Source organism: Cervus canadensis, chromosome 10, assembly GCF_019320065.1.
Source record: "Cervus canadensis isolate Bull #8, Minnesota chromosome 10, ASM1932006v1, whole genome shotgun sequence".
NCBI lineage: Eukaryota > Metazoa > Chordata > Mammalia > Artiodactyla > Cervidae > Cervus > Cervus canadensis.
Window position 1 is genome coordinate 62,805,177 of NC_057395.1, and position 22,919 is coordinate 62,828,095.

Sequence of the window (22,919 nt, forward strand, 5' to 3'; positions counted from 1 at the left end):
TTCGATTCCTGGGTCGGGAAGATCCACTGGAGAAGGGATAGGCCACTCACTCCATGATCCTTGGGCTTCCCTGGTGGCTCAGCTGGTAAAGAATCTGCCTGCAATGCAGGAGACCTGGGTTGGGAAGATCCCCTGGAGAAGGGAATGGCTACCCACCCACTCCTGTATTCTGTCCTGGAGAATTCCTTGGACCGTATAGTCCATGGGGTTGCAAAGAGCTGGACATGACTGAGTGACTTTCACTTTCACCACATATCCATTTTGCATCCCATGGATCAAGGAGTCATTTCAACTTTCAAATCTTATTATATAAGAAATACATTTCGGGGGCTTCCCTGGTGACTCAGTGGCAAAGAATCTGCCTGCCAATGCAGGAGACACATGGGTTCAATCCCTGGTACAGGAAGATGCCACATGCCATGAAACAACTAATCCCATGTGCCACAACCACTGAGCCTGTACTCTAGAGCCCAGGAGCTGCAACTACTGAAGCCTATGCACCTAGAGCCTGTGCTCTGCAGGCTCTAGGTGAAGAGAGGAGAAGATAAGTCACCGCAAAAAAGAAGCCTGAGCACCGCAATTAGAGAGAGATCTGCTAGCTGCAACTAGAGAAAAATCCACAAAGCAATGAAGACCCAGCAAAGCCAAAAATCAAAATAAGTAAATAAAATTACTTAAAAAAAAAAAATTGGAAGTCTATAGCTGCCACAGATAGTGACTTCTCTTTTGGATCTGGGCAAAGTGAATTGAAAACCACCTGGAAAGGATTCTAGATCAGTAAGAATATTCAAGATTCATGGGGAGGTCAAAATATCAAAATTGATAGAAGTCTGGAAGAAGCTGACTCCAACCCTCATAGAGGACTTAGAGGCCTTCAGGTCTTCAGTAGAGAAAGTAACTGCAGAGGTGGTAGAAACAGCAAGACAACTAGAAGCGGAGCCTGAAGATGGGACTGAACTGCTGCAATCTCATGATAAAACTTGATCAGATGAGGAGTTGTTTCTCATGGATGAGCAAAGAAAGTGGTTTCTTGAGACTGAATCTACTCCTGGTGAAGATGCCGTGAAGCGTACTAAAATGACAATAAAGACTTAGAATGCTATATAAACTTAGTTGATAAAGCAGTAGCAAGGTTTGAGAGAACTGACTCCTATTTTGAAAGAAGTTCTACTGTGGATAAAACGTTATCAAACAACATTGCATGCTACAGAGTAACTGCTTCTGAAAGTCCTAGTTAACTGGTGTTTGCTGGCAAACTTCATTCGTTGTCTCGTTTTAAGAAACTGTCAATTCACCTCCAGCTTCAGCAACTATAACCCTGATCAGTCTGCAGCCATCAACACCTTACACAGGAAAAAGACTGATTCACTGAAGGCTCAGATGATGGTTTGCATATTTTAGCAATAAAGATTTCTTTTTTTGGCCCATGCCGCAGCCTGTGGGATCTTAGTTTCCTGACCAGGGATCAAACTTGGGCCCTCTGCAATGGAAGCATGCAATCTTAACCACTGGACTGCCAGGGAAATCTCAATGAAATATTTTTAAATTAAGGTATGTACATGTTTTTAGATATAATGCTATTGTACTTTTAATAGACTACAGATAGCATAAACATAACTTTTATTATATACTGGAAAACCAAAAAATTCATGTAACTTGATATATTGTGATATCCACTTTCCTGCATTTGTCTGAAGCCAAAGTGGAAATATCTAAGGACTCAAGAAGCCAAAAGTCAGCTCTTAGAAATATGCCAATGTATTTAAAAACAGGCAAAATAGACACAGTCTATGGAAATATAAGTAATTCAAATGGTTCACTTAAAATGCTGGTGTTATTTTTTTTTTTTTTAATGCTGGTGTTATTTAAAAAAAAAAAAAAAAAAAGGTAGAGATAAAGGAAATGACAATGACCCTTGACTAGACCTTGAACCCCACTTCCCCAAAATGCTGTAACTCATGAATAAACTAGGGCATTTGAATGTATACATTAGATAATATTAGTCTTTGAAAGCTAATCTTGGGTGTGCTGATAGTACTATAATTACATAGAAGAATGCTCTAGTTCTTAAGAGTTAGTTAGTGACTGAGTATTTAGGACTGATATTTCTTGTTTGTAACTTCCCTGCAAACAGATCAGGGGAAAAAAAACAAAAGGAAAAGAAATCTATACATCTACAAAGAGTTATACAAATGGTAACTAGAGAATTAAAAAATAAAGGGTCTTTATTACACTGCCTTACAAACTTCCTAAAAGCATGAAATAAAAAATTGGGGGAAAAAAAAACAATTCAAGAAGAAATTTAATATTTGAATGGTCCTATAACCATTTAAGAAAATGAATTAGCAATGAAATGTTTTCCCATTAGAAAAAAAAGAGCAGGTCAAGCCAGTTTTACGGGAAAATTCTACCAACATTCAAGAGGCAGGTGTAATCTTACATTAACACTTTCACAGCAAATATAACCTTGCTACTAAAATTAACTACCAACACAAAAGCAAAAATGCTAAGTGAAATACTGTCTAATTCAGCAACACATGAAAACGATTACCATAACGTTGTATTATGACTAGGCTGGGTTTGTTACAAAAATTTAAGGTTAGTTAAAATAAGGAAAGCTATTGATAGTGTATCACAAACAGCTTAAATAACTAAGATCAGTATCTAGATACATGCAACAACTAGTCATGATAAAAATAACAAACAATAAGATAATTCAGTGAAGTTAACAGGGTATACAACTAACATACAAACAGCCATGGTAATCATTTTGTAATGTATAGAAATATCGAGTCACTATGCTGTGGGCCAGAGACTAACATAGTGTTGTAGGTCAATTGTACTTCAAAAACAAACAAAAAAAACAAACTCATAGCAAAAGAGATCAGATTTGTGGTCACCAGAGTGGGGAATAGGGAAGGGAGAACTGGATGAAGATAATCAAAAGGTACAAACTTCCAGTTATAAGATAAGATAATAAGTCCTAGGGATGTAATGTACAACTTGATAAATATAATTAACACTGCTGGATGTTGTATAAGTTGTTAAGGGAGTAAATCCTAAAAGTTCTCATCACAAGGGAAAAAATTTTTTTTTCTTTTGTATCTGTATGAGATGATGATGTTTACTGAACGTATTATGGTAATCATTTCATGATGTATGCAATTCAATCTCTGTACTGTATACCTTAAACATATGGTGCTACACATTTAACTACTTCAAGCATGCAATTCAGTGGCCATTTTGGTTATTACTCATAGGTTCTTGAGAGCTGCCTTGAAAAGTTTCAGGTGTGTAAGGGTTAGCTCCTCCTCTAGGATCTCACCACAAAGAAAGCAAGTTTCAGCCTAGATTCTGGCACACTTAGCAACATTTATTAAACAAATATCCATTAGCAAGCAAGCACACAACAGTTCACACAAACTACTGTAGAAGGCTAATCAAGTCCCAGCTCTCTCCCCTATCAGTTGTTCCAATCACCATTTGCAAGGAAGGTTCACTCAAGGCAGAAGTGACAATATCCCAGAGACAAGGTTCTGGTGCCCTTAGGGTCGCATTCAGTCAGTTCAGTTCAGTTCAGTCGCTCAGTCGTGCCTGACTCTTTGGGACCCCATGAATCGCAGCACGCCAGGCCTCCTTGTCCATCACCAACTCCCGGAGTTTACTCAAACCCATGTCCATCGAGCTGGTGACGCCATCCAACCAACTCATCTTCTGTCGTCCCCTTCTCCTGCCCCCAGTCCCTCCCAGCATCAGGGCTTCTTCCAATGAGTCAACTCTTCGCATGAGGTGGCCAAAGTACTGGAGTTTCAGCTTCAGCATCAGTTCTTCCAGTGAACACCCAGGACTGATCTCCTTTAGGATGGACTGGTTGGATCTCCTTGCAGTCCAAGGGACTCTCAAGAGTCTTCTCCAACACCATAGTTCAAAAGCATCAATTTTTCGGTGCTCAGCTTTCTTTATAGTCCAACTCTCACATCCATACACAACCACTGGAAAAACCACAGCCTTGACCAAATGGACCTTTGTTGACAAAGTAATGTCTCTGCTTTTCAATATGCTGTCTAGGTTGGTCATAACTTTCCTTCCAAGGAGTAAGCGCCTTTTAATTTCATGGCTGCAGTCACTATCTGCAGTGATTTTGGAGCCCAAAAAAATAAAGTCTGACACTGTTTCCACTGTCTCCCCCTCTATTTCCCATGAAGTGATGGGACCAGATGCCATGATCTTAGTTTTCTGAATGTTAAGCTTTAAGCCAGCTTTTTCACTCTCCTCTTTCACTTTCATCAAGAGGCTTTTTAGTTCACCTTCACTTTCTGCCATAAGGGTGGTGTCATCTGCATATCTGAGGTTATTGATATTTCTCCTGGCAATCCTGATTACAGCTTGTGCCTCTTCCAGCTTAGAAAGCATTACTATGAACAAAGCTAGTGGATGTAATGGAATTCCAGTTGAGCTATTTCAAATCCTGAAAGATGATGCTGTGAAAGTGCTGCACTCAATATGCCAGCAAATTTGGAAAATTCAGCAGTGGCCACAGGACTGAAAAAGGTCCGTTTTCATTCCAATCCCTAAGAAAGGCAATCCCAAAGAATGCTCAAACTACTGCACAGTTGCACTCATCTCACACACTAGTAAAGTAATGCTCAAAATTCTCCAAGCCAGGCTTCAGCAATACGTGAACCATGAACTTCCAGATGTTCAAGCTGGTTTTAGAAAAGGCAGAGGAACCAGAGATCAAATTGCCAACATTCACTGGATCATCGAAAAAGCAAGAGAGTTCCAGAAAAACATCTATTTCTGCTTTATTGACTACACCAAAGCCTTTGACTGTGTGGATCACAATAAACTGTGGAAAATTCTGAAAGAGATGGGAATACCAGACCACCTGACCTGCCTCTTAAGAAACCTGTATGCAGGTCAGGAAGCAACAGTTAGAACTGGACATGGAACAACAGAATGGTTCCAAATCGGGAAAGGAGTACGTCAAGGGTCGCATTAGGTAACCAGAAATCTCCTAAGAGAAAGCTAGACACAGGATCAGTTAGGAACTAAGCCTCAGGCACCATCTCCAACAGAAGAAGTTACAGATTTTCCTACATTCTTATTTCTTCCTCATGCAAATATAGGAAGTATCTAAAATGTTTTAGTCCATTCCACTTCTTTTGAATACTTCGATTTCACCTATGAGTGCCTACTTCTGATATTCAACTAATCTCACCAACAAAAATCCAATCTGCTTCTGACATTAACTGTGCCGTAATCAGCAAAGGTGTAGCTCAAGCTATGGAAGCACAGATGGCAGCCACTTGTGGAGCACGGCCTAAGCTAGTTGAGTACCGCAGCGCATGGATGCTTCTTCAAAGTAACTCACTGTCCCTAAAGTTGAGGCTGAAACTAACTGGCATATGTATAATGTCAGATGGCCTATGCGGAAGTGTTTTAAGACAAGTTATAAAGACATCATACATAACTCCATGGTAATGACTTTAAGGAGAATGGGAAGTCAGTCGAGAGAACAGAGATAACATTAGTGTTAACAAATATGAGAGGAAAGGAAACGGATCAACCCTATGGCTGCTCTCTAAGCTTGCACATAAATAGCTCTACTCTTTTCTTTTTTTTAATGCAGAGTATTAGTCCTCAACCCCTGCCAGGTATCAAATCCCTGTGTCCCCTGCAACAGGAACTCAGAGTCCTAACCACTGGGTTACTCTTACCTTAAAACTGTGCTGTCCCCTAGTCACATGTGATTATTTAAATTTAAATTAATGGAAATTAATTAAAATTAAAAATTCAGTTTCTCAGTCTCACTAGCATACTGCAGGTGTTCAATTGCCACATGAGGCTCCTGACTACTGTACTGACAATATACAGATATACGATATATTCATCATCACAAAAGGTTCTATTGACAATGCTGCACCAAAAGAAAAAAGTTTTAAGAAAACAGTACATTTCTGGGGATAGAAAATAATTCAACCAAGAGAAGACATACATAGACACATTTAAAGAGTAAGCCACCTAGGTTCTGAGTTCCCTTCTAGACTTCTACCTGCCTTTGATAATTTTGATCTTCTCTTCTTCCTGAAAAGTACTGCCATCTAGCCTAAAAGGAAGAAAGGGAGGGAGGGAAGAAACCACAACCCATGAAAGAAAAAAAACAAAACAAACGAAAACCTTTCCTACCTGCTAAATGATATTTAAAAAGAAATACGCTGGGAAGTGAGAATGCCATGAAGAACTGAATCAGGTAGACTGTTCAAAGTGGCTCTCTTTGTAGACCTCCGAAGCATATACCCAAGATATGAAGCTTTTCTAACTTGGTGAATCCCATGAGAGCCTCCCAGTTTTTGCTTGCTACCACGTTTTCAGGGCTTTATTGGACCTAAAGCGCTACTGTTGTTAAGAGTAGGAAATGATCCCCTCCTTGCCTCTGGCAAATCTGTGATTATGTGTACTAAATTTTAGGTATAATTTTTAAGACTTGGTCTTAGAATCAGGTTTGCTTTAGGGAACAGAGCTCTGAAAATATAATGTGGAATATTTACTGAGTCTATTTATAAAAACTTGCCTTGATTAAAGATTAAGCAATCTTTTAGAGCTACTTCTGTTACATTAAAGCAAGGCATACCTGAAATTTTTGAAAAAAGAAACTCAGGCAACCCTTTGATGGCTTGTTATTTATAAATACTCCAGCCAAACTTAACCTAGAGGTCCACACTACAAATTTCTCAGTGAACAAATGAGCATTCCTTTTACCCACCTATCTTTTTGCTCAGTAGCAAATGCTACCTTAAAGTGAAAAGTACGTAAGTAGGAAGGGTTGGAAGGGTGGTGATCTAAACATTCTGATCAAGTTTTTAAGACCTTTCACTGTAAAAGTAAAATACAAAATATGTAAAACCAATGTAAAATGGTTTTAGTGAATGAATGATTATCAAGCAAACATTCATGAGGTCGACAGAGACAGAGACTTCATGTCACTCCCCAAGTCTCTCTCTGTGCCCTGTCCCAACCAGAATCCCCTCTTCCTTGCAAAGTAACCACTTTTCCTGGTTTTTATAGTACTCACTTCCTTCCATTTCTTAACAGCTTTCCATCTACATGTGCATTCTTTTATACTTTATACTTGCTCATTAAAAAAACAGCTGTATCAAATTTTTAAATTTAAGTACATTGATTTACAATATTGTGCTAGTTTTAGGTGTACATCATAGTGATTCAGTATTTCGCAGGTTATATTCCATTATAGGTTATTATAAGATATGAAGTATAATTCCCTGTGCTATACAGTATATCTTTGTTGATTATCTATTTTAAATACAGTAGTTCGTATCTGTTAATCTCATGCCCTTAATTTGTCCCTCCCCACTTCCCGCTTCCCCTTTAGTAACCACAAGTTTCTCTTCTATTATCTGTGGGTCTGTTTCTGTTTTGCATATGCATCCATTTGTACTATTTTTTTAGATTCCACAGGAGTCTTTGGCAGTTTCCTTGTTTTCTGATAACACAATGTTCCAGGATCATCCTGCACACTTCCTGCCCTCAACCTAGTCAACCATTTCTCTAAGAAACCCTAGTTTCTTTCAGGGGCTAAAAATAGTAAGATTACAATCTGAGAGCCAAGGATAATCACTGATACTGGGTTGGTCATTGTTTCTAGATCTTTCAGTGAATATAAACACACATACTCAAATACCTAGAGAAACCAGACGTGTGTAACAAATGAGTGAAGTGTAATAGAGATGAAGCATATGGACTGTGGAAAACTAAGGAGATAAACTAAATGCCAGATCTTCCAATTTTTCAAAAGGAGTCAGAAATATACATTTTTAACATGAATTTTAAAAATACTGGCAATGAATAATATAATTAAACACTAAGGTTACATAAAACACATCTGTGGGACAGATGTGGTCCATGGGCTATGTGTACCTTCAACCTGAAAAATTAAACCAGTGTGTCACTATATCCCAGAAGTCACATTGTTGTTAACATGTAAAAATATTTAGAGAAGTAAGAGAATTCTCAGATTGCTTCAGGAAGAGCCAAACTATAATAAGGAAGGGGAGAAATGTATAATTTTGCCCTCCCCATCAACTCTCTAAAGTACTAGGGAGAAAGGCAATTTTCTACACAGAAACTATTTTCTTTCTAGGACATGGTGAAAAAAGGAAAAAGTCAGTTATCAGAAAAAACAAAACTCTCAAAGAGAACTGAAATCTAACAAAAGTCTTTATATCTAAGCTCTTGGAATCTCAGGCTGAGACCCAGGAGATATATTTTACATGATTAGGTATATTAGAGGCAATAAAACCGGCAAAAAGTTTATTGCAAATGCATGATCAACCCCTTACTCTCATTTTCACCTGTTCCAAAAAGAAAGGAAGCTAACAGCACTGCCACCTCTGCCTTGGTCACCCTCCTGGAAGCAGGAGAATGAACAGAAACTGGCTGGGAAAAAAGGAGTAAGAGGTGAAAATTCTAAACAAGGCCCTGCAGAAAGCCTGGGGAAGTGCCCTGTTATCAAGAAAGACCCGGCTGGCTTTGGCTTCTTTAGTACAAGCCAGTGCCATGTGACCTGCTCCAAGCTCCAGAAATATAGAAATCACAGGGTTAATTTTTCAGTTCAAAGACAAGAGAGGTCAGATTGCATGAGTGCATGCTCAGTGACTCATTCGTGTCCAGCTCTGAGTCTCCATGAACTGTAGCCCGCCAGGCTCCTCTGTCCATGGGATTTTTCAGGCAAGAATACTGGAGTGGGGCTGCCATTTCCGCCTCCAGGGGTCAGATCAGATTAAAGCGAAAACCATAAGAACACTCAGAAGGTTATTTCCCCCTGGTTTCTGTTATACCCTTTCAAAGAAAATAAGGACCTCAAACGCTCTAAGGAAGCCCAAGCAAAAGGAAGGAAGGGAATAGAAACTTCCCTGACTGCACCAGGAACCTCCCTCTGTCAGCTTCACAGCTTCAGCCTTGAGGTCCTGTGCACTTTGGCCCATCCTTCACTGCAGCCTCTTGGTCCTGGGTGCTCCAGGGCTGTTTTCTTCTGCATGCGATCAGAGCATAACATTTTAAGCTTTTCTCTAATTTGGAAACTAGGCCCTAAGCCAAGGTCAGAGAAGAGTAAAGTTGGGGGAAGGGACCAGATGGGCTCAAACTACCATTCTCAGAAGTGATTCAATGGGGAGCCAGCTGCAGCATCCCCTGCCTTTGATCATGAAGCCTCTCTGCATCTCATGTAGGAAAGAGAAAAACAGCTTTGCCTCTGGCACTGATCAGACATGAGCATGTCCGCCACGGGCCTCTTGTACCCTCTAGAAATACGATCAGCAGGATGGAGGCAGATTTGCAGTGTCAAAGGGGTAATTTCAAACTAATGCTTACAGTTCCTTTGACTCTAAAAAATGAATTATTTTCTCTTCTCCCTGTGCTGTGCTTAGTCGCTCAGTCATGTCTGACTCTTTGTGACCCCACAGACTGCCATGCTCCTCTGTCCAGGGGGATTCTCCAGACAAGAATACTGGAGTGGGTTGCCCACTCCTCCAGGGGATCCTCCCATCCCAGGGATCAAACCCAGGTCTCCCTCATTGCAGGTGGATTCTTTACTGTCTGAGCCACCAGGGAAGCCCAAGAATACTGGAGTGGGTAGCCTATCCCTTCCCCAGGGGATCTTCCTGACCCAGGAATCAAACCAGGAATCAAATCCGCATTGCAGGCAGATTCCTGAGCTACCAGGGAAGCCCTCTCTTCCCCCATCACCTCACGTATCTCCACACTGGTGACCATGTCCTTTCTAAGGACATTTAAATACTAATAGCCATAACTAATATCTATTGAACTCATGTCATACTCTGTTCTACATACTAGACATGTATTAACCCTTTGCAGTAGCTACTACTGTATTATCCCATTTTACAGATGACGAAACAGACACACAGAAGTTAAGTAGTCACTTCCCAGGGTCACAGAGCTTATCAGAAGCCAAGCCAAGCCAATTTCAGAGCCTGTATTCTAATGTCTCTCCTTTGCATTATAAAATTCTCACACAGAAAAGTTGAAAAAATAATAAAATAATCAACAACATGGCTGTCATCTAGATTAAATATTAATACCCTGCTATATATAAACTTTTCTGTGTGTATGAATTTTCTACACATGACATTTCTCCCCCAAACATTCCTGCATATAGCTTCTAAAAATAAGGACATGCTCCTATATACTATAATACTCTTCTCAATCCAAGAAGTCAACAATTTCCTATAATCATCTAATATCTAATCTATCTTCAAAAATATTCTGAATATCCTCCAAACATCCTTTATAACTGTTTTTTCCAAACCAGAGTTCAATCAAGACTCACCCATTTCAGTCAATTACTGTCTCTTTCATCTAGAACAGTCCCTTCACTTTTTCTTTTTTATGACATTGACTTTTTGAAGAGATGCAGATCAGCTGTCTATATCTCTATATTTTGATTGTCCTATATTTTGGTTGGTTGATTATTTCCTTCCATTGTTTAAATGATAGTATCGTTTAACTTGTGCTTCTGATCTTATACTTTCTAAAAATCAGAAGTCATATTTAAAGGCTTAATGAAAGTTAACAGTCTGGGTAAAAATACCCTGGAGCTGACGCTGTGTGCTCTGAATTGATCACATCATGAAGCACATCATGTCAAGCCGTTTCACCATAAGTGAGCTGGACTACCTGGTTAAGGTGGTGACTGCCACAGCACTCCTTTGTAAAGATTCAATTTTCCCTTTGCTTTTAGCCAATAATTCAGAGGTAGGAGGGGCTACTATTTTGGCACCAAGAAAATGCAAATACTCTGAGCTCCAAAAAATCTTTCACCTAATGATTTTAGCATCCAATGATGATCTTTGCTAGATTTAATCATTTCACTGATGATTACCCATTCTAGCCTTCCTTCTGCAGTTATAAGCTGGCAGTTTTCTGTAAAGAACTTTTCTTCATTAACTAGGGAAGAATTATAGCTCATTTTAAAAAGAAAGGGTAACTGCTTAGTTTTTTTCTTCTAAGTATTGCTTTTCAGAGTAAAAATTTGATAAAAGAGCCATCTTTAATGATGGCACATGCATTTTTTTCTCTTCCCCCCTTTTCTGAGCATCACTATACACGGAGGCTTTTACTCAGTGTTTTACAATTACTTGCAGTAATTATTCTCTTGATACTCAGAATATAATACATTTAGTCACGTTTTAAAAATTATTATTAAAACAAACAACTCAATCAAAAACTGGGCAGAAGACCTAAACAGACATTTCCCCAAAGAAGATGTACAGATGGCTAATAAACACATGAAAAAATGCTCAACACTGCTCACTATTAGAGTAATGCAAATCAAAACAACAATGATGACCATGACCTCACACCGGTCAGAACGGTCATCATCAAAACATCTACAAACAATAAATGCTGGAGAGGATGTGGAGAAAAGGGAATCCTCTTGCACTGCTGGTGGGAATGTAAACTGATAGAGTCACTATGGAGAACAGTATGGAGAGTTCTTTAAAGAAACTAGAAATAAAACTATCCTATGACCCAGCAATCCCAGTACTGGGCATATACCCTGAGAAAACCATTCTAAAAGACACATGTACCCCAGTGTTCATTGTAGTACTATTTACAATAGCCAAGACATGAAAGCAACCTAGATGCCCATCATCAAATGAATGGATAAAGAAGTTGTGGTACAGATATACAATGGTATATATTACCCAGCCATAAAAGTGAATAGATTTGAGTCAGTTCTAGTGAGGTGGATGAACCAAGAGCCCGTATATGGTAACATATACATTACCAAATGTAAAACAGCCAGTGGGAATTTGCTGTATGATGCAGGGAGCTCAAACCCTTGCTCTGTGACAACCAAGAGGGAGTGGGATGGGGTGGGAGATGGGAGGGAGGTTCAAGAGGGAGGAGACATGTGTACACCTAGGGCTGATTCATGTCGATATATGGCAGAAACCAACACAACATTGCAAAGCAATTATCCTCCAATTAAAAATAAATAATAATTAATATTATTTTTATTTATTTGGCTGTGTGGGTCTTAGCTGCAGTGTGTGGAATCTAGTTCCCTGACAAGGGACTGAACCCAGGTCCCCTGCATTGGGAGTGTAAAGTCCTAACCACTGGACCACCAAAGGAAGTTCCCCATTAGTCTTCAATACTATTTTGCTCTCCATCCATTAAGATGTACCAGTCGAGCCTGTGCTCTCATATAAATGACATAATCTCTCCTAGATGGATATATGTGTCTATAGAGGGCTTTAAAAACTCTAGAAAAATATAACCTCAAGAGCAGATGGATCACTTTCCTGTGGTTATCAAGTCCAATTCAATTAGGGGGATGAAAGGGATTTTTAAGACCATGAGGTCTAGCTACCCACATGATGCTTACAGCTTTGCTACAGCTCCCCACTATGGGGCCATTCATTATGTAGCCTAAACACACTGATCCATAGGAACTCAACTCACTTGAGGCATCCCAGGCTGTCCTGGACCTGCCTTATCCTGGGCTGCTTATGGTTCCCACCCATTAGTTCTAGGGTCTCTCCTTGGAGCCTACAGATCTCTGTGAAACTCACACCTAAAGATAATTTCTTCTGTTCCCTCCCTCATATTTAAACAAGTGGATTTATTTCCCAGATGTCACTGGATTGATTTTCCAAATGTACTACTGTGCCTCACAAGGTCCTGCTCCCTTTCAAGGCCACTTCATATACTTAGATAAAAACACATAAATATAGTATGTATAATTTCTACATAAATGGGTCCTGTAGTTTATCTCACTCTTTCCAGTCCTGTTCACCACATATATACAGCTGCCACACAGCCATTTCTACCTCCTAGAATTCTGCATCTAGTCCCTCATCTCTCCATTTCCCTTGACACTGATCTGGACCCCTAGTCAAGCCCTCTGACTCAACCTAGTACGATGGCCAAACCCTTCCCAACTTCAGCTCCTCCTCACTCCAATCCAACCCAGGCTACTACCAGAGCTGTCCTCCTACAGGACTTCCTGCTCGGCAACCTTTATTAATGGCTTTTTATCTGCAGGCTCTCCCAGAGTGCCTAGCATACTGACTCCGGATGCTCAGTCCGTACTGGTGGAGGGAGGGGCTGAACAAAGTGACTGCTTGAGTAGCTAGATTTCATGACTTAGCCGCACTGTCCATTGTTGTCAAAACAGAATTTCCTTGAGTTTTAAATAAGAGCTATTTTACATAACATAGTATTTAGTATTTGGCCTAACAAGCCACTTAAAATTTTTTGGTCAGTTCATGTGTCTGAGTAAATATATTTTTATAGTATTAATTTGATAAATAGTTGTACAGAAATTCTGGTTGCATGCATTCTTCGTGGTGCTCAGACTTTCTAAAGAATAAACTGTAAATATGAAGCAAGAAAGGAAATACCAACATACTGTTATGTAGGAAGATGTCTGCTTTCTACAAGAATCTAGAAAGCAAGTCAAAGCAAAATAACTTCACAGTATGATGATATAGCTATTAAACTAGCAATCATAAATCGAATTTGAAAAGCCAGTGCTGGTGGCCTGGGAGGAAGTGGTTCACTTTAGACGCTGATGGTGGCCCCACTGATTGGCTCCAGATTTCTGGTGAGCACTGTTGTCTTGCATAAAAAAACTATAAAATTTCTCACACTTTTGGTGCCAAAGATTTAGCTGGAAGAACACACCTTAAGGAAATTAAATGTCTATACTACTTACATTAGTGACAACTAAGGCAGCTCTCAAATTCCCCAAATAGGAGAAAGACTAAGCTAGCCATGTGCCACTGTACACATCAGCCAAAAGATACATGATGAAGTCACTTAAAAATGACAAGCACACATGGCCTATTTCAATAAATGGAGGTACATACTCAGTTTCAGCAATAGTTGAACAGAAATTTTATAATTAAGAACATGGGTTCTGAAAGCAGACATTCCTTGGTTTGAATCGTGGCATTGCCCTCCATACCCTTTCATGAAATGCTTCCTTCTAAGAATGGATTTGGAACCATGCAGGACCTATAAGCAGCTACTTGCTCTTGAGGAGATGTGTATATTCTTATTTGAGTAGAAAAGACAGATGCTTAGACAGCAGACTCTGCCCAAGCTGACATCTTAGCAGTCACTTGCTGGCCATGTGACCTCAGGCAAGTGATTAAACTGCCATACATTCTAGCTGCAATGCATGTGTCTAATATCATTACTAGTAGATGAATATACAGCTTATAATATGACCTACCTGTTAAAGTTCTTCTGTGGTTGAAATGAGATGATGCCTGGAGAGTGTTCAGCATAGTGACCAACATGTAGTAAGTTCTCAGTAAATATTAGCAGTTTGCATTCTTCAACTAAACTACTGCTCTCCCACTATGGTCCAGGCATTGCATCAGGTACACCCACAACATTAAATTCATGCAAGAACCTTACAAAGGCAGTGTTGTTATACAAAATACAGTTAAAGAAATGGGCTCAGAGAAGGATCTGTGAATATTAGGCAAAAAAAAAAAGAGTGCAAGAATCCCAATTACAAACATAAAAATGATATGCACTGATACATTTGCAATGATTTAGATCATAATGATCATTGGGGGTTCCTTGGTGACTCAGATAAAGAATCTGCCTGCAAAAGACTCTACCAGAAAATTATTAGAGCTAATCAATGAATATAGTAAAGTTGCAGGATATAAAATTAACACACAGAAATCCCTTGCATTCCTATACACTAACAATGAAAAAACAGAAAGAGAAATTAAGGAAACAATATCATTCACCATTGCAACAAAAAGAATAAAATACTTAGGAGTATATCTACCTAAAGAAACAAAAGACCTATACATAGAAAACTATAAAACACTGATGAAAGAAATCAAAGAGGACACAAACAGACGGAGAAACATACCGTGTTCATGGACTGGAAGAATCAATGTTGTCAAAATGGCTGTTCTACCCAAAGCAATCTATAGATTCAATGCAATCCCTATCAAGCTACCAATGGTATTTTTCACAGAACTAGAACAAATAATTTCACAATTTGTATGGAAATACAAAAAACCTCGAATAGCCAAAGTAATCCTTGAGAAAGAAGAATGGAACTGGAGGAATCAACCTGCCTGACTTCAGACTACACTACAAAGCCACAGTCATCAAGACAGTATGGTACTGGCACAAAGACAGAAATATAGATCAATGGAACAGAATAGAAAGCCCAGAGATAAATCCACGAACCTATGGACACCTTATCTTTGACAAAGGAGGCAAGGATATACAATGGAAAAAAGACAACCTCTTTAACAAGTGGTGCTGGGAAAACTGGTCAACCACTTGTAAAAGAATGAAACTAGAACACTTTCTAACACCATACACAAAAATAAACTCAAAATGGATTAAAGATCTAAATGTAAGACCAGAAACTATAAAACTCCTAGAGGAGAACATAGGCAAAACACTCTCCGACATGAATCACAGCAGGATCCTCTATGACCCACCTCCCAGAATATTGGAAATAAAAGCAAAAATGAACAAATGGGACCTAATTAAACTTAAAAGCTTTTGCACAACAAAGCAAACTATCAGCAAGGTGAAAAGACAGCCCTCAGATTGGGAGAAAATAATAGCAAATGAAGCAACAGACAAAGGATTAATCTCAAAAATATACAAGCAACTCCTGCAGCTCAATTCCAGAAAAATAAATGACCCAATCAAAAAATGGGCCAAAGAACTAAACAGACATTTCTCCAAAGAAGACATACAGATGGCTAACAAACACATGAAAAGATGCTCAACATCACTCATTATTAGAGAAATGCAAATCAAAACCACAATGAGGTACCATTACACGCCAGTCAGGATGGCTGCTATCCAAAAGTCTACAAGCAATAAATGCTGGAGAGGGTGTGGAGAAAAGGGAACCCTCTTACACTGTTGGTGGGAATGCAAACTAGTACAGCCACTATGGAAAACAGTGTGGAGATTCCTTAAAAAACTGGAAATAGAACTGCCATATGACCCAGCAATCCCACTTCTGGGCATATACACTGAGGAAACCAGATCTGAAAGAGACACATGCACCCCAATGTTCATCCAGCACTGTTTATAATAGCCAGGACATGGAAGCAACCTAGATGCCCATCAGCAGACGAATGGATAAGGAAGCTGTGGTACATATACACCATGGAATATTACTCAGCCATTAAAAATAATTCATTTGAATCAGTTCTAATGAGATGGATGAAACTGGAGCCCATTATACAGAGTGAAGTAAGCCAGAAAGATAAAGACCATTACAGTATACTAACACATATATATGGAATTTAGAAAGATGGTAATGATAACCCTATACGCAAAACAGAAAAAGAGACACAGATGTACAGAACAGACTTTTGGACTCTGTGGGAGAAGGCGAGGGTGGGATGTTTCGAGAGAACAGCATGTATACTATCTATGGTGAAACAGATCACCAGCCCAGGTGGGATGCATGAGACAAATGCTCGGGCCTGGTGCACTGGGAAGACCTAGAGGAATCGGGTGGAGAGGGAGGTGGGAGGTGGGAGGGGGGATCGGGATGGGGAACACATGTAACTCCATGGCTGATTCATGTCAATGTATGACAAAACCCACTGCAATGTTGTGAAGTAATTAGCCTCCAACTAATAAAAATAAATGAAAAAGAAAAAAAAAGAAAAGTTAAAAAAAAAAAAAAAAAAATTATCTGCCTGCAATGCAGGAGACCTGGGTTCGATCCCTGGGTCAGGAAGATCCCCTGGAGAAGGGAATGGCTACCCAGGGCTTCACTTGGTTTAAAGTTAGTCAAGTTTCTTTGTATTTTCAAGGAGAAGCAAGCAAATATGAACTGGGGACCCAGTCCCACAGACTTTTTTGTGCCATGCCATTCTTTCCCCTAAGCAAGGACCATGCTGTGTATTAAATGTCACCTGAGTGTTGGCTTCTGACCAGCAAGTGCTTACCTGGAGGAGATAGAGGAGTCCTGGGACAAACAAGGTGAGTGGGTACAGAGACTGGTACGTTGCTAAGGCAAGAAAGATAGCACTGAGGAAGGCACTACCTGTAAAAAGAAAGAAATACATGGTCTAATCCAGGCACATCAATTAGGATTCAATTCAGCCAGTCCCCCCAACAAGAAACTTCCCATAACTGCTGTCAAATAATCTGTCAAATGTCTCCTGGTGCCTAGGATGTATGCAAACTCACAAGAGTGAGAACTTCTCGGCTTAATTTCTAATGAAAGGAAACCAAGAAAGTCAAAACCACTTACCTTTGGCAACACCACTGGTATATTTCTTGTAAAATTTTCAGACCCAGAAAGATTTCACAAAACTTCAGCCCAAAGATGAATAAAAAGATCTAGTCTGTTAACACCCATGTCCTGTTTAACTAAACAGTTTATTAAGCTTACAATTATTGCTTATGAGATTCAGAGCTGTGAAACCTATACTTTTTTGGGGGCTCGCATTGGGCAGCATGCAGGACCTTTGTTCCCCAACCAGGGATCAAACCTGGACCCCCTCAGTGGAAGCACAGAGCCCTAACCACTGAATCACCAGGGAAGTCCCTGTAACCTATACTTATGATTGTTGCAACACTCCATCACTATTTTTATAATATCCTTTCCTTTTGTACTCTCTTTTGGTCATATGCTTTTTATTTTTTCAAATTAATATCTATTTATCTTTATTAATAATGTCCCTATTCTCTACATAAAATGGGCCGCTATGGAATTACTAAATATGATGTTATAAAGAATTTTCAACAACATGGAGAGATACTTATAACATTCTATTAATTGAAGATCATAAGAGATACATGCTATAACCTCTTTAAAAAAAAAACAAAACATAAATATATTTTTAAAAAACCTAAATGGCTAGGCCACAAATTTCACAGTGTTTTCCTCTGGGTGGTTGGATTATGGTGATTTTTCATTTTTGCTTCTCTGTATTTTCTAAACTTCCTATAAGGATCCTTTGTTTTTGTCTTCAGAAAAAAACTGGTATCTTGTCTCCCAAGGCAATAGAAATGAAAGCAAAAATAAACAAATAGGACCTAATCAAATTTATAAGCTTTTGTACAGCAAAGGAAATCACAAACAAAACAAAAAGACAACCTACAGACTGGGAGAAAATATTTCTTTTTTTTTTTTTTTTTAATTTTTTTATTAGTTGGAGGCTAATTACTTCACAACATTTCAGTGGGTTTTGTCATACATTGATATGAATCAGCCATAGATTTACACTTATTCCCCATCCCGATCCCCCCTCCCACCTCCCTCTCCACCCGATTCCTCTGGGTCTTCCCAGTGCACCAGGCCCGAGCACTTGTCTCATGCATCCCACCTGGGCTGGTGATCTGTTTCACCATAGATAGTATACATGCTGTTCTTTTGAAACATCCCACCCTCACCTTCTTAGACTGGGAGAAAATATTTCTAAATGATACAACTGACAAGGGATTAATTTCTAAAATATATAAACAGCTCACACAATTTAATAACAAAACAAAAAAACCCAAGTCAAAAAATGAGCAGAAGACTTAAACAGATATTTATTTCTCCAAAGGAGACATACAAATGACCAAGAAATACATGAAAAGATGTTCAACATCACTAATTATTAGAGAAATGCAAATCAAAACTACAATGAGGTATACAACCTCACACTGGTCAGAAGGACCATCATTAAAAAGTCTACAAATAATAACTGCTGGAGAGGGTGTGGAAAAAAGGGAACCCTCCTACACTGTTGGTGAAAATGTAAGTTGGTGCAGCCACTATGGAAAACAGTATGGAGGTTCCTTAAAAAACTAAAAAGTAGAGTTGCAATATAATCCAAAAATCCCACGTCTGGGTGTATATCTGGAGAAAACTCTAGTTCAAAAAGATACATGCACTCCAATATTAATGGCAGCACTATTTACAAGACATGGAAACAACCTAAATGTCCACCAGCAGATAAAAAATAAAGAAGATGTGGTATATACACTCAATGGAATACTACTCAGCCATAAAAAAGAATGAAATAATGCCATCTGCAGCAACATGGATGGACCAAGAGATTATCATACTAAGTGAAGTTAGAAAGACAAACACCATATGATATCATTTATATGTGGAATCTAAAATATGACACAAATGAACTTATTTATGAAACAGAAAGACTCATAGACATAGAAAATAAATTTACTGTTACCAAAGAGGGAAAGGGGATGACAGAGGGTTAAGTTAGGAGTTTGAGATTAGCAGATGCAAACTACAACATTGTAAATCAATTATACTTCAGTTTAAAAAAACTAGATGGATGTAAGAAAAAACTGATAAATATTTTTAAAAACCGAGTAGCTATGCCCTTTCAGATGGTTTAAGATAAAGGAGTACCCTAAAATCAAAGCTAGAGATAGATACCTAGTTTACCACAGAGATTCCAGAGTGGCCCAGAAATCAGTAGAGATCAATTGATGGTCCAAGGCTGGTATCTATAATGATAATATTTCATCAAATAATAGTGTTCATAGTCACTCTTACTAGTGTGGGGTCAACTTTTACTGAAAAAAAACAGACATCCTCTCAAAGGTGTTTCATAAAAGAAGGAACTATTCACTCCACTCAGTCCAGAAAATTTTACCCTCTCCCAACTCAGCTCCAGAAATAAACAGAAGGAGCTGTTCCATAGGACTTTTCTGCCCACTAATGTGGTCTATGCACAGTGGTTTGACTTGCGTTTTTTTTTTTAATTATGGTACAAAAGTGATGAGCATTCAGCAGAAACCATACTTCTAATTTTGAATTTTCTTTTCCCCCAGACTAGTGATGGTGGGCAGCAGCAGCCGCAGCTCCCAGTCAACCACTCAATCGCGAGGTTAAACAATCAACACACTTGCATCCATTCAACTATTCCGCTTTTCACTTTCAGCACAGATTCAATAAATTGCATGAATATTCAACACTTTATTATAAAATAGGCTTTGTGTTGGATGATTTTGTCCACCCAACTGTAGGCTCATGTAGGTGTTCTGAGCACATTTAAGGTAGGCTAGGTTAAACTAAGCTATAATGTTCAGCAGGTGAGGTGCACTCAATGTAGCTTTGACTTAGGTTCACCTGTGATGGGTTTACTGGGACATAACTTCATTATAAATCAAGGAAGATCTATACTTGGAACATCTAAGAGCCACCTTGGAAGAGGGAGGGTTATGAAAGCGACTACTTCACCAGAGAGTGATGGAGAAAGTAACTTTGGGCGCTCCACACTTCAAGCCAACAACTCACCAGCTGAAAACAATTCCTCGTTGAAAGAAAGTGGAAAGAAGGCAGAGAAAGGAGGAAGCTGGAAGTAAAAGACCAAGGAGAGAACTCTATAGAATGGGCTATTGTTGACTAATGCCAGCGTGACGGCCTGTATCCACGATACTTGTAAATATGACTGAGCAGGGACAGATTGTGCCCCGCCAAGCTATGTTACCAGCAGAGGCCCCCACACAGCTAGAACCAGAACCAGGTCAATTCTAAGATAGGGAGATGGTGGTGGTGGGCAAGGTGCTATTCTGGAGTCCAACAGCTAGGGGGGACTCAGAATTCCTTGACCAGTGCAAAAAGGTGAATGGTATTTTGTGGGAAACCAGCAAAGAGAGGGGAAAAGCCGGAATGAACTTTTTTGGGGGGAAAAAAAAAAAAACATTTAGCTGTGTCAGGTCTTAGTTGCAGCATGCAGGATCTTTCATTGCGGCAAACAGTCTTCTCTCTAGCTGCAGAGCATTATCAGCTCAGCAGTTGTGGTGCATGGGCTTAGCTGCCCCTCGGCATATGGGATCTTAGTCCCCTGACCAGGGATAGAACCTGTGTCCCCTGCACTGGAAGGTGTATTTTTAACCACTGGAGCACCAAGGAAGTCCCAAGAACTTTTAAATTTAACACTGTTTTCTACAGAGATTAATGGCTGTGGGAGTGAGAAGAGGCCCATGTGTCTGTTAACAGAGGAGGGGTAATGTTTCAACTCCATTCATTCTTACAAATGTGGTGAAAACAAACACATGGCTTTCACCCCTCTCTCCCCCAAGAGACTCCAGGGAGTGAAAGAAACAAAGCCACCTTCTGCCCTAAGCACCCAAGATTAGTAATTATTTGTCTGGAGCAGCTAACTATTTATAAGGCCCAAGAGAGAAGAAACTGCTCCCAGCTAAAAAATGGATTTGTGAGTTTTAGAATACTTGCTTCCAAGATCAGGAAGAAGCAGTCTTTCTCCTTGAATGAAATAATTAGGAAGGAAAAGTCTGTTCCTTCTGCTAGTCCCTCTACCAGTATGTGGCATCAGCAGCTCTCTGGACACTGCAGCTCTTCTTCAACCCTCCTGCTCTCACAATCCTTCCACCAGTCACCACGCCCCCCTGACCCACCTCTGGAATATTCATCACTGCAATTCGCCCTCTCAACTTCTCTCACCAGTTTTTAGCAGGTTCTTCTTCTCAGTGGTCTCCCCACCTCCCTCCCATCCAATCCATCCTCACAGAAGTACTGGAAGGAAACTTCTAAAAGACAGTTTAGATTGTGACAAGCCCCTCTTAAAAGACTTCTCAGGGTTCTATTTCATCTATCAGATGATGTCCAAATTCTAGCAGCAAACATGACCCTTCACTGAGAACTTCCCTGGCGGTCCAGTGGCTAAGACTCCGCACTCCCAAAGCAGGGGGCCAGGGTTCGATCCCTGGTCAGAGAACTAGATCCCACATGCCCCAACTAAGAGTTTCCATGCTGCAAGTAAAGATCCCACATGTAGCTACGAAGATTGAAGATCCTGTGCACCGCAACTAAGTCCTGGCGCAGCCAAATAATTAATTAATTAATTTTTAAAAAGACCTTTCACTAGCTGGGTCTTATTTCCTGAGCTTCATCTCTTACCATCTCCTACACATCCTCTGTTCTTCTGCTACACTGGATCATTCTCCAATGTCTAAAAACATCATTCCCTTTCATTCTTCTGTGTCTGTTCTCAGGCTATTTCTTAGCTGTTCTTCCCTGTCCTCCTTCTAGTAGAGACCCATCCTTTAGTGACCAGCTGAAATGTTACTTCCTCTATGAGGCCTAAGCAGAGATGCTAATGATAGTCAAGTATAGCTACCATTTACCCATCACTTACTAAGGGCTAGGCACCTATCCTCTGTAGGTCAAAGCTCTTCAAGTGAATAAATCAAGGTACAGAAATGAAGATGTGTGTGTATCAAGTTAAGTAACGGGATCACTCGGCTGATTCCAGTGCCCATTTTCTTACTCATTCAACACTCTCATTCAGTACTGACACTCTTCTAATAATTTGCTAATATTTCTTTCTCATGTGTCTGAGTTAATCAAAGGCAATAAACCTCTCTTAACTTAGAATCTCTAGCATCTTAGCACAATACCTCGCCTACATGGTGAATGAATGAATATCATTCAGGGATACATGTGAAATCCTTTTTATTTTTGTAATTATCTTATTTTTATTTGGCTGCACTGTGCAGCTTGTGGGATTTTAGCTCCTGGACCAGGGATCAAACCCACGCCCGCCGAAGTGAAAGTGCAAAGTCCTAACCACTGGACTACCAGGGAGTTCCCCTGAAAACTCTTTTAACAATCTTAGGAGAAAATCAATTTTCTTTTTTTTTTTAATTGAGATATAATTGACATATAACATTACATAAGTTTTAGATGTACAACATAATGATTTGATATTTCTACATATTGTGAAATGATCACCTTAAGTCTAATCAAGACCAATGTTCTTGAGAAAGGAAAACTTACGAAGTATAAAATACAGAGTAATGAAACACGTAGTGTTAGTCATTCGGTCATGTCCGACTCTTTGAGATCCCATGGACTGTAGCCCTCCAGG

The 22,919-nt window shown here is 39.5% G+C and overlaps 1 protein-coding gene across 1 annotated transcript in view; it reads right to left on the reverse strand.

Annotated features, from left to right (window-relative positions):
• PIGU (phosphatidylinositol glycan anchor biosynthesis class U) overlaps positions 1–22,919 on the reverse strand; it is a 97,974-nt gene that overhangs the window by 33,042 nt on the left and 42,013 nt on the right. The window contains exon 7 of the mRNA XM_043479370.1: positions 17,010–17,107. Within this exon, the coding sequence (XP_043335305.1) occupies positions 17,010–17,107 (98 nt within the window). The remainder of the gene's footprint in view (positions 1–17,009; positions 17,108–22,919) is intronic.